This window comes from Chelonoidis abingdonii, chromosome 2, assembly GCF_003597395.2.
Source record: "Chelonoidis abingdonii isolate Lonesome George chromosome 2, CheloAbing_2.0, whole genome shotgun sequence".
In the NCBI taxonomy this organism is placed as follows: Eukaryota; Metazoa; Chordata; order Testudines; family Testudinidae; genus Chelonoidis; species Chelonoidis abingdonii.
In genome coordinates, this window is record NC_133770.1 from 139,148,310 (window position 1) to 139,161,159 (window position 12,850).

General features: G+C 40.7%; 1 protein-coding gene across 2 annotated transcripts in view; it reads right to left on the reverse strand.

Annotated features, from left to right (window-relative positions):
* DNAH5 (dynein axonemal heavy chain 5) overlaps positions 1–12,850 on the reverse strand; it is a 253,591-nt gene that overhangs the window by 163,920 nt on the left and 76,821 nt on the right. For both annotated transcript variants that reach the window (XM_075062684.1, XM_075062685.1), the window contains exons 25-30: positions 10,657–10,875; positions 9,901–9,963; positions 8,655–8,893; positions 7,396–7,636; positions 6,546–6,745; positions 5,213–5,366 (exon numbers count right to left, since the gene is read on the reverse strand). In XM_075062684.1, coding sequence (XP_074918785.1) covers positions 5,213–5,366; positions 6,546–6,745; positions 7,396–7,636; positions 8,655–8,893; positions 9,901–9,963; positions 10,657–10,875 — 1,116 coding nt within the window. The remainder of the gene's footprint in view (positions 1–5,212; positions 5,367–6,545; positions 6,746–7,395; positions 7,637–8,654; positions 8,894–9,900; positions 9,964–10,656; positions 10,876–12,850) is intronic.

The window sequence follows — 12,850 nt, forward strand, 5'->3', positions numbered from 1 at the left end:
ATTACTATTACTCCAGTTTACAAGGTGGTCCAGATCTTCCTGTATAGTATCCCGGTCCTTCTCCGTGTTAGCAATACCCCCAGCTTTGTGTCATCCGCAAACTTTATTAGCACATTCCCGCTCTTTGTGCCAAGGTCAGTAAATAAAAAGGTTAAATAAGATCGGTCCCAAAACCGATCCTTGAGGGGACTCCACTAGTAACCCTCCTTCCAGCCTGACAGTTCACCCTTCAGTACGACCCGCTGGAGTCTCCCCTTTAACCAGTTCCTTATCCACCTTACAACTTTTCATATTCATCCCCATCTTTTCCAATTTAAACTAACAGTTCCCCATGTGGAACCGTGTCAAAAACGCCTTACTGAAATCGAGGTAAATTAGATCTACCCGCATTTCCTTTGTCTAAGTAATCTCTGTCACCTTCTCAAAGAAGGAGATCAGGTTGGTTTGGCACGATCTACCTTTAGTAAATCCATGTTGCAATTGCGTCCCAATTACCATTGACCTCAATGTCCTTAACTACTTTCTCCTTTAAAATTTTTTTCCAAGACCTTACATACTACAGACGTCAAGCTAACAGGCCTATAGTTACCCGGATCACTTTTTTTTCCCCTTTCTTAAAAATAGGAACTACGTTAGCAATTCTCCAGTCGTACGGTACAACCCCCGAGTTTACCGATTGATTAAAAATTCTCGCTAACGGGCTCGCAATTTCATGCCAGTTCCTTTAATATCCTTGGATGGAGATTGTCCGGGCCCTCCGATTTTGTCCCATTAAGCTGTTCAAGTTTGGCCTCTACCTCAGATGCGGTAATATCCACCTCCATATCCTCATTCCCGTTTATCATCCCTCCATCATCCCTAAACTCCTCACTAGTCTTATTAAAGACTGAGGCAAAGTACTTATTTAGATATTGGGCCATGCCTAGGTTATCCTTAACCTCCATTCCATCCTCAGTGTATAGCGGCCCCACTTCTTCTTTCTTTGTTTTCTTCTTATTTATGTGGCTGTAGAACCTTTTACTATTGGTTTTAATTCCCTTTGCAAGGTCCAGTTCTACATGGCTTTTAGCCTTCCTCACTTTATCCCTACATGTTCTGACCTCACTAAGGTAGCTTCCCTTGCTAATCCGCCTTTCTTCCACTCCCTGTAAGCTTTCTGCTTTTTTCCTAATCCCCTCTCTGAGATGCTTGCTCATCCAGCTTGGCCTACAACTCCTGCCCATGGTTTTTTTTCCCCTTTCTTGGGATGCAGGCTTCGACAGTTTCCGCAGCTGCGACTTAAAGTAATTCCAGGCCTCCTCCGCATTTAAATCCACAAGTTCCTCCGTCCAATCCCACTTCCCTAACTAATTTCCTTAACTCTTTAAAATTAGCCCTTGAGAAGTCAAAAACCCTAATCCCAGATCTACCTTTGTTTATCCTTCCATCTAGTTTGAACTGAATCAGCTCATGATCACTCGAACCAAGGTTGTCCCCTACCACCATTTCTTCTACGAGGTCCTCACTGCTCACCAAAACCAAATCTAAAATGGCATCCCCCTCTTGTCGGTACTTCAACTACTTGGTGAAGAAATCCATCCGCTATCACATCCAAAAAATCTGACCCCTATTATTCTTGCAAGCACTTGTCCTCCAGTCTATATCTGGGAAGTTGAAGTCTCCCATGATCACACATTTCCCCTTAGTGTTTACTTCATTAAAGACATTAAAGAGGTCTCTATCCATATCCAAATCAGATCCCGGCGGTCTGTAGCACACCCCAAGCACTATCTCAGGGGAAGCTCTAGTAGCTTTTTTTACCCAGTGTGATTTTTGCCCAGACAGACTCTGTCTTATCCATTCCATCACTTCTTATTTCATTACAGTTAACCTCATCATTGATGTACAATGCTACTCCACCACCTTTGCCTTTCTTCCTGTCTTTTCTAAACAGCACATAGCCTTCAATACCTGTACTCCAGTCATGAGTACTATTCCACCAGGTTTCTGTTATCCCTATAATATCCGGTTTCACTTCCTGCACCAGTAGCTCCAGTTCCTCCATCTTGTTACCTAGGCTCCTCGCATTAGTGTACAGACATTTTAATTTTTGGCGTTTGGCGTCAGTGACATTCTTTACCCCGTTGTGCACAGACCTTTCTACCACCAGCATCACCTGTTAGTCTAGTTTCTACTCCGCTTTTCCTCCTTGGGTCAATTCTTCGGTCCACAAGCGTATCCCCTCTCACTTTGTTTACTTCCCTCTCCAGGTTAAATTCTGGCGTGGAGATCTCCTGGACATCTCCCAACCATCTCCCCCAACTTCCTAGTTTAAAGCTCTCTTAATGAGGTCGGCGAGCCTCCATCCTAGAAGTCTATTTCCCTCCTTACTTAGATGAAGTCCATCCCGAGAGAACAGTCGTCTGTCCGTAAATGCTTCCCAATGACCGTACATCCCAAAGCCCTCCTTATAGCACCACTGCCTGCAAGCGGCACAGGAGCCACACAGAGCTGCTAACGGGACTTTCATGGGAGTTTCCAAGGGAGGTTTGCAGGGGAGACTAAGGCACAGAAGCAAGAAGCCAGATAATTAGGGGGCAGGGGTGCCAGCAGCCCAGTGCCGTGTTGGGGGCCTGTGGCGGTGTGTGGTGTGGACAGCCAAGGCACAGGGTTGAGGCCATGAGTGAAACGTAAGAGGCAGCAGGGAGAGACACACGAAAGACCGGAGTGGAAGCTGGGGCATTAATCATCCGGATGGGGGGTATACTCTGACATAGGTATTTTTTGTTCTGCTATATATGTGTCTCTCCTGATATGACGTGTCTGGGTAAGAATAATGATAAGAGATTGATGATGCGGTGAAACTCTGCTGTAGTTTGAGGGGGTTTGAGGAGATGGACATAGACAATAGGCAAGGGAATGCTCAGAACTGTGCAGATTGGGAGAGGACAAAGAATGCTGAGGAGGGCTGCGGGTGAGCAAGAGTGGACGTGACCCATGTGACTAGGAGAACCAAGGCTAGAGGAAAGACGGGCCAGCGACGGAGAATGTCAGGCACAGTGCTGGTAAATGAGATGGAGCATAAGCAGGTGCTCAACACTGAAGAGAGGGCAGGGAAAGAGACGAGCTAGTCCGCAGAAGAGGGAGAGTCAATGGGGAACACCAGGTTATGAGCCCAGAGGATTGCGAGGGCAAATACAAATTGAGAGCTTGGGCCAGCAGGTGCAGGGGATAGGACCGGAGAACACACTGTCACAGAAGGAAGGCAGATCTACCGTGATTGGGGACTCCTACTGAAGAGAATAAAAGCCTGTAACTAGACCGAATGGGAGAACAGAAGTTCGTCTGCCGGGGCTAAGAAACAGGAGTGGCCTGACAAAAGGACTAGCGGAGCCAGGAAGAATCCGTGATGTCCTCAGTGGGAAGAAATGATAGGCTATTAAACTCAGTGACCCTGTATCAGAGGCATTGCAGACTGGGGACGACCCTCCAGAAATCGAGGCTCAGGGATCTTCAGTGGAATCTGCGGTTCCTAAGAAGGCTACTGAAGGAGTTGACAAGATTAGACAATAACAGATGGTCAGGCCAATGGTGCTAATAGGAGGGCTTTGGAGGTCATGGGAACATTTAGGACAGACGCGTTCTCTTTCTGTCAGCTGTCTGTGCCGCTGCTGAGGATTGGCTCCTTTATTATAGGACTCCCTTATCTTCAAGAGTAAGCCCCACGCCCCCAGCTCAGGGCTCAGCCTCTCTCCCAGCACACGGCCCCTAGCAGCCTTCACACACACAAACTCCACAATACAATCCACAAACTACAAAAACCTGCTCCCCCAACAGAACTCCCACTGAAACTCCCCTGTTAGCAGCTCTGTTTGCTGGCTCCTGTGCCGCTGCAGCTGTCATTTTCAAGGCTCTGGCACTGAACCCAACATTTCCCTTCCCTCCTCACGGTAGGAAGCAGGACTGCTCAGTTGCCAGTATTTAGATCCATACGTTTAAATAGAGTACCCCAGATATATATTACTTTCCAAAACGTAATGTTAATTTTAACATTAAAGAAACTATGAAAAATGTTAGAAGAGAACGACTCCCACCAGAACTGTATGCCCTTTTTAGTTTGAAAGATGAGAGGACACCTGTAACAAATATTAGTGACTAAGTAACAGTCTAGACATGAAAAAGCCTACTGGGTAATCTAATTTAGTTTACCTCCCCACCGGCACAGCAATGTTCTCAATTATACACTCCATGTTATACTCAGTCTAGTTCTAGTATGTACCCAACAATTGGACTTAGACTATCCCATAGGCAAATACATTTCAGATAAGTTTAACTCACAAAATTAACAGTGAGAAGCTCAGGTGGTATATGGATTCTTTATCCAATCTGATTTCACATTAAGAATATACTATTTTTAAATGATAGAGGATATATAACACATTATATATATACACACATGCGCACACACACAAACTTTGATCTTTGCTGTTTTTACATGACTCTCTGAATGGCTGAATTATCTGCTGTGCTGAATTTTCTGAAGCAACTGCTGAAGTTACATTTGTTTTGTATCAGGACAATGAAATTGTTCGTTCAAGTGCAATTGCTTGTGCTCCTAATTATTGGATTTGCACTTGGAATTAACTTTAATATGCAACGTGGTGTAAGTTGTGCAAACAAAAAGTGAATTTTGATTATAGTAACACTTAAGATGATGCAAAAAAGTAAATAAAAATATTGCTTTCAATAGACAGACAATCATGCACTCTTTTCAATATTAATACACTTTACTAGTTGTCCATAATAAGGTATGGCAGACATCTATGATGAGAGGAAGCTAGTAATCAAGGGCCCAATCCATGTCAATGTAAACTGCACCAGATGTGAGGCCCAAAATTTGTTTCTCAAATAAGTTAATATTTGGTTTTGTGTATGCCTTTATTTCAACAAAACCAGTATAAATATCAATTATTTTAAGATCCTGAGTAAAGATTATCACATTATAGTTCAAAACCCCTATCTAGTACTTTTTAAAAAATGGATTTCAGCTTTACACGCTGTTCTCTCCACAAACCTTACCCTCTGCCCCCATTAAAAAAAGGCCTGAGGGTAGGAAGATGGCAAAGCAGGAACGCTGAAACCTACAGTTATAGAAAATGCTTCAGTCATTTTTTAAACTAATCCAGCTGTGTATTTAGAAAGTAGAGTCAAAAGAAAGTAGCTATTTAAAAACCTTTGGAAGCTGCTTCGCAATGTCCCCGCCCACAAAAACAGCCTCCAGATAAATCCACAAGTTCTGCACTGTCATCCAGTTCTCAATTATATCTGTCGTGTTGGAAAGGTAGTGTACCCATTTTTGGATCTGTGCCTTGAATGGGGTGTTGTACCTGAAAAAAACGCATAAAGTTGCTCTATTAAAAAAGAAAACTATGATTTTTTAAAGCATGTTTAGGCCTTATCAAGCACATGACATACTAAGTGGGGAAAATGCATGCCTTATGTAAATTGGGCAACACTCACCCCCTGCCCCCATATGATAATATGCTACACTGACTTAAGGTCTTCTATACACAGTTTTTTCCAGGGTCAATTCCTACTTATCAATAGTCCCTGGACTCCAATGAGAATGTTAAAGAGAGTAAGGAAAGCAGGACTTGATCCAGAATCTTTCAAAAGCCCTGGATACATAAATATAGTCAATGTGAACTACTCTAAGGACATTGAAGGGTAAATAATGATTTTAGTAATTTTTTTTCCCCTCTAGCAGCTTACATAATGAAAGTCAATAGAGCTATCTGTGGATAAGGAAATGATCTGTAATTACATTACAGATTGAAAAAAGTGTCAGAAACCCCAAGATTGTCACCATCGTCTAGCCACAATCTCACTTAATTGATAGGTCCTTAGCAACCGATCATCCAAGATTCCCCTGCCTCTTGCATCATTTTTGCATTATATTGTTGAGTTGTCATAAAATATAGAAATCTGGACTGGCTTGCAAGAAAACAAGTTTTCCATCCAAAGAAAAGTTCCTCTAGAAGTGGACAACAGCCAATTCTCTTTATACAAAGATCTACAATGAACCCTATCTTTTCAAATTTTAAAATTAACACACATCGTTGAGATAGCGTTTTATGCTCTAACCACACCTGAAACTTAATATGAATTAGTTGTGTCCTGTAAACTGTATAGATATTTATAAATAAGAAGTTCTTGGAACCATATATGGTCCTCAGTCCATGCCATTAGGTTTCCAGGAGGTCAGGGGATCATGCAAAGATTAAAAGAATTGTTAAGCCTTTAGGTTCCAATCCTGTACCATGGATATGTGTTTATACCTACATGGAGCCTCGCTGAGATCAATATGACTCTGCAAGGGCAAACCTGACCACCTGCCTAGGGCAGCTTTCAGGATGGGGCCTTCATTTGTACTAATAGGGAAATGTTTAGCATTAATATACTGGTGATATTTCTGTATTTTCTAATTTTTACTTTTATGTTGGAAGGGACAACTTTATCTAATAAGCCAAAGTCTTTTGCTAATAATGAATCCCCTCTCCTGTTACCTGTTGCTCAAGAGAGAGCCCAGAACCATCAAGCTATCCTCCATGCTAGCAATCGTTTCTGAAGTGCTGTCTCCTCTCAAGAGCAGCTCACCACGAGTTTTAAAGTTGGCAAAGGTGAAAGTTTTGTTGTCCCACTCAGCAATCACCTGTTTCAGCTTTTGCTCAATGTCTCTCTCCTTCACCGCGCTGATGCAAATATCCTAGTAAATAAATAGCCAATTAATATGAGAAGCTCTTTCAGCTCAGCCTCATGCATCCCCATTCCATTCTCTCTCTATGAGCATTAGCTAGGTTAGATGGTTAACATAAATCGGTAAGTGTAAAGAATACCGATATACTTTTCACATGCAAAAATAATGGAAACCTTGTTATTCATATTCATCTTAAAAGTAATACTCCTGAAAAAGACAGGAACTTTGATACTGCAAATCCTTCTACAGATGAGTTACATGAGAAGGTAGAGAGCTACTCTGCTCATTCCTGGCAGCCAGACCAGCTATTTAACTCCAGTATAAGGGTACAAAAGGCTGAGTGGCTATACAAAAGAAATCTACCTACCTACAGTTTCTCAAGATCATCTTTCATCATAGTATTTCTACTAGTGGTAAAGACAGGATGGCCAGCTCAGAAATGTTAAGGCTTCATTACTTCATAAAACAAATTCAAGGGAAACCTCAGGAATGGGATGAGTATTTGGAAAGGATACCTCAGTGTGGTTTTGAGTATGTGAGAGCTGCTGAAGGATGTATGGATTCCTTCTATTTAACTACTACGAAAAATGTCACACTAAGGCTATTACAACACCTTGAAAAGTGTTAACTGCTCATTTCTGTGCCACTTTAACAAATACCTCTATTTCCTCTTTATATTTCAGCAGAGGTGCTTCCATGATATTCCTCAGTTTGAAGGTTTCGCTTTCCACATCAAAGCTGTGTTCAGTGAGATCTGTAATCCTCTTCCAGTGCCGAGCCATCATGGCCTTATTTGATATAAGCTCAAGCAAAGGGCAGCACTCATTGAAATCATCAATTGTCTTCTTTAGATCCAAAAATGCCTGCCATTCCTTTAAAGCACGAGGAAGTTTGCGACACCTGAATATATACAATCAGTTAACTTTTTTAAAGCATTTCAGATATTCCTTTATGTTACTGAATTAGCTAAGGTAACAAGGCAACAGCAATGGCACAACATATTTCTGAAGTTAAAGTAGAGTTTAGTTTAAGTTCCCTGAATTTAGTAATTATATATGTGCTTTAGGAGAACCCGTTTTTCCCCCCCCCATCAGCTGATTTCACTGGTTGCAGATCAGGGAAGGACTACACATCTGTTCTAAGGAGTTCTGCTGAACAATTGTACTACCATTACAAAGAACATTTTAACCGTCACTCCATCAATGAGCCACTTTACTACATTATAACACCTAATATCCCACTAATATTTCTTCACCACATACAACTCTGGAATTCCTTTTAAGTTATTTTTATTTTTCAATCAACATTTGCCAAATTTCAAAAATGGTAAAGAGTTTAAATTTTCTAAACATTCTCCTTCCCCTAACTTTTGACCAATACTACTGGTTATGGGGTACTCAGTGGCAGTATTCTGCCTGGATGCACAGGATAATCAGGTTTGATTCTTAAACTCACTTAATTCCCTATTTGACAAGAGCTTCAACTCTGTATACGTATGTCAGCCCCTATTAGATAGGAGAAGTGTTGGGTTACACAGCAGCAACCCAGTAACTTACTGAAGGGGTTCTTTGCAGTGGAAAGTCAATTTAAATTATTTCATTTGTATTTCAGAAAAATGTAACCATCTTTCAACTAGAGAAAAGTAACTATCAATTCCAAACTTGCCCTCTAGACAAAAGGAAATTACTTGTTACTTGGAAAAAACGCCCAAGGAACAAGAATCCTTTAACTCTCAAATGGTAAATGACTCCCTTTTTGGTGAAGACAGCAAAGAGAGAAGAGTGGAAGATTTCAACGAAATTTTAAAGAGTAAGAATATGCTTATCTAAGTGTAGTGAGTGAAAGGCAATCCCTACCATTATTCAACAAGTAAAAACATCCAGCTTGACAATCTGTACACACTTTAACACTTCCTCACCTGTTCTGAAACTCTAGAAGTTCATTATTTATTTTCGCAATGTTAACTTCTGACCAGAGGATATCGTAGTAGCCATTGACCGTGTCAATAACATTGTTGTACAGGCAGTAAAGTTTCTGTAGCAGGGTCAGCTGCTTCTTTATCTCAAGTAGCTGAGGATACTGGGTAACAGGCAAGCCAAAAAGTTCTTCCCCACCAGTGTAGGTAATGTATTTTCGATAGAGGCTGTCAAATCGATTCTAATAAAAATATATAGATGCAAATGCTAGTATTATGCTCAGAGCACTAGAGAAGAAAATACAGCCCCTGCTCACAAGCATCTATCATCTAAAAAGGCAGACGAGACACAGGGAGATGCAAAAGATGGTTAGAAAGTTATGTTTAAATAAAAATGGGACATTCAGTAGAGCCTGCATTTGAAGTCCTCATGGAAGAAGTGAGTGGTAGCCTACATGGTAGGTTAGAAGGTTGTTTCTGGAATAGAGGGGTGGATTGAAGAAAGCAGTTGGATTGTTGTCTTTGGTGGCACAGAGTGAGAAAGGTTGGTTATGATATGCAAGAGCAGAAATAAAGGCATAGGTGAGGTTTGCAGGGCCTTGAAAGCTAGGATTCAGGTCTGAAGTGCGAATCCTCAAGTTTTGAATAGGGAAGTCGTAGGTTTTCCTCCTCAGCAATGCAGACCATATTTTGCCTGTGAACTCCGGCTATACTTGAGGGAGCAACATGGGAAGCAGAGGCCAAATAAAGCAAATGGTTGTAATGAGAGTGGAAACTACCCAAGGTAGTGGAAGCATTTTATCAGAAGGAGTAGTGAAGAGTACATACATTTGGGGGAGGGTTGCATACTATAAAGAAGTGGCAAGATTTGGCAAAAGCCTGGTGATGTGGAGTGAGCATTAAAAAGTGAGACCAAAGATGCAGCTATATCAAAGTGTATGCTCAGCACAATTAGACTCTAATCAGAACACCTGCACTTAGTAATTATGTTTTATTATACAAATTCTGTATGTACGATGCATGGGATCCATTTTTTGCTTTTCAATTTTTTATTACTCCTTGCTAGCTAATGTCAACAAATTTTCAACAAACGTTGATCCCAGCAGGCAAAATTAAGTAGACTATGGCCATTGCATGAGGCTATATAGCCTTGTAGAATTTACTTAAGTATTCTGCTCAGTTCTGACTGACAAATGTTTTTGCTACTTACATGACATTTTAATTAGGTCTTGGAATTGGGAATGAATACCTGGAATATGATAAGCCTGTCACTGGCTTCCTGAGGCTCAAGACCAACTGCCATTGGTCCATTCTGGAAGAAGAAAGTTAAAGATGCTAATCACTAATTTTAAAAATAAAGCATTTGGCACATATGATTTCACTGTCTGTTCAAGTGTTAACTTCATTAATAGTTTTTACTACTGAGTTTTGCCACCCTGACTCACATCTAGTAGTACCAGAGAGATCAGCACACCCATTCATAGAGAAAGGTCCTTGACACAACTAAGGGTGACAGAAGGGGATTCAAGTACTTTTCATACTTAATGAGTCGGGAAGGATCTTTAAGAAGTACACATCGCTAGCCCCTTCCACTGGTGAGAGAACAGATACTAGTGAGCTGGTTCACTGGAGACTGACTCTGCCTGTCTCCTTTGCAACAATGAAAATGGGAGGGTGCAAAGAGCTTCCATGCTCTTACATGCCGGACAAACCTTGCACTAACTGGAGTACAAGCACTATTCAATAGGCTTGGCCTTTGTATTGAGCAGGCCTCTGAAACATTGAACTATCATCCCCATTTGCCCCCAGCTCCTCTCACTGAAAAATCATAACCCCTACCACATGTTCCGGAAAAAAAAGTTAGCTGACTCTCTTGCTCCATGATCACAGCCCCCTCTGCAATGAAGTTGAACACCACAGGGTTTATAAAGGTCACACAGAGAACTTCCATGCTGGGGTTTTTTTGTTAAGTTTCTTTCTTTTGAAACACTCCACAGATTAATACCTTGTCGTAGTCTGCATAGTACTGATGACAATCTTCAGTGAATATCTCCACAGTGCTAATTAGTTCTCCCCTGAAGTTGGGCTGCAAAGCTACTAGCTCATTCTGCACTTCATTTGCCCGGACCAGAAGCTTCTCCCAGATATAGCGCAGGGTGTCCACCTTCTCCATCTCTTCCTTTGCCACCAGCAGCTCATATTTGTTTAACATTGCATAGGATTCCTGTCAGAACAATGGTTGCATCTATATCCACCATGTACAGAACATACTATATTCTATACAAATACATATATAAATCATCAAGATTTTAAATTTGGGAGACTGAAGACAGTGCCAGATGGTCTTTGAGAGAAGCAAGAAGGCTATGCTAATATAGTTGTGCATGAAGAACAAATTCAGGAATCCATGATCACCCAGAAATTAAAGCTACTGTTTTTCCTCTTCACAGCTCTGATGGATTTTTGTTTGTGTTTCAACCTGTTCCTCTAACATTATTTTCTGGTTATAATGACAAGAGCCTATGTAATCTACAAATTCATTTTCATTGTGATAAGTGTTAAAAGAATTAAATTAAAGCTGTGCTTCAGAACTGACCCACTATAATGACTACATTCAGCACTACCACCGGTAATACATGGAAGAGAGGAATAGCTAAATATTTTACAATAAAATAGCCAGCACTCTTGAACAGATCTTCTTCTGCATACATGCTTCAATCTAATATCAGACATTTACTACTAAGAGCAGTGGGAATCCAGCACAGACAAAATTAACCAGAGATATTAGGTGTATGAATTGACAATTAAGTATATTAGCTGCTTTATTACCTGCTCTCCCAATTCTGCCCCCTCCCATATCTATAGATTCCAATACTATGGTGTCTGAGTACCTGAATTTTCATATGTACCACTGATGCTTTGTTTTGATATGCTACATTGTGACAATTAGCTAAAGTAATCAGAAACCAGTTAAATTGGTCTAATATATTTTCATTCTAGAACTTTAAGAACTTTGGGTAACTCTTTGTTCCAAACAAAAATATGGGTGAAAGAGGGACTAGAACTGTACTCTACTAATGACAGCCAAGAAAAACATTTAATTTAGGCCAAATAATGACTAAAAATCAATCTTGATATGAGCTTTCCTAAGGAAGATGTTGTATAGGAGTATGTCAAGATACAAAGCTAGCCGAAAAATGGTATGTGACTCAACAGATATGTCTGTTATTCACACCTCTAACAAATGCATGAATGCTTTCTAGCTTCCAAGGATACTGAGAGTATCATGTATGAAACACAGTATTTTCAGTTCACAACTCATATTTGGAGCATATTAGCATATTTCCTTAATTACAGCTATAAACTGCACTTCAGAAATTGCTGAAGTTTATTCTAGAGAAAACTGACATAGAAAAACTGTTGTCCTAATCAAGCATTTCATCAGCAAATGCACCCCTTATATATCCAAGCTAAGAGAGTAGACTTGCTAGTATCTCTGGTAAGTAGAAAACATGCAGTAGGCTAACTAAAAAGCTAAGAAATCAAAAGGCAGGACAACAGAAACACAAAATAATTGGTTGCTCGTTGGGAATTTAAGCCAGAAACTTGTATTTGAGGTGTAGCCATCAATAAGCCACACTATACAAAACTGCACTGGGACAGGGCCATGCTTTAATGGTGAAACAATCGAACAGGAAATGGGTATTTTCTTTAAAATTACAGCATAAACTTTGAATTTTCTGTCTTGATCAGGAGAACCTGTGATTCTACCAAGAGTCAGCAACACTTTCTTTATCAAGTACTTGCCAGCAAGATGTACATCCTCAGGCACAATTCCACCTCCATTTTCCTTCTTGACTTAGATCTGCAGTATACCCTCCCTATACCATATACAACTCTCTACAACTCTGTTTGATCTACCTGTCACCATCTCCTGCCTCTTGTTTTGGCTACCTGTCAGCCTGAAATGCCCATAGTTCAGCACAGAGCTGCAACCTGCCAGCAATACCCCTCTACCATGTACATTGGCCAAACCAGACAGTCTCTACGCAAAAGAATAAATGGACACAAATCTGACATCAGGAATCATAACATTCAAAAGCCAGTGGGAGAACACTTCAACCTCTCTAACCACTCAGTGACAGACTTGAAGGTGGCAGTTTTGCAACAAAAAAACTTCAAAAACAGACTCCAAAGAG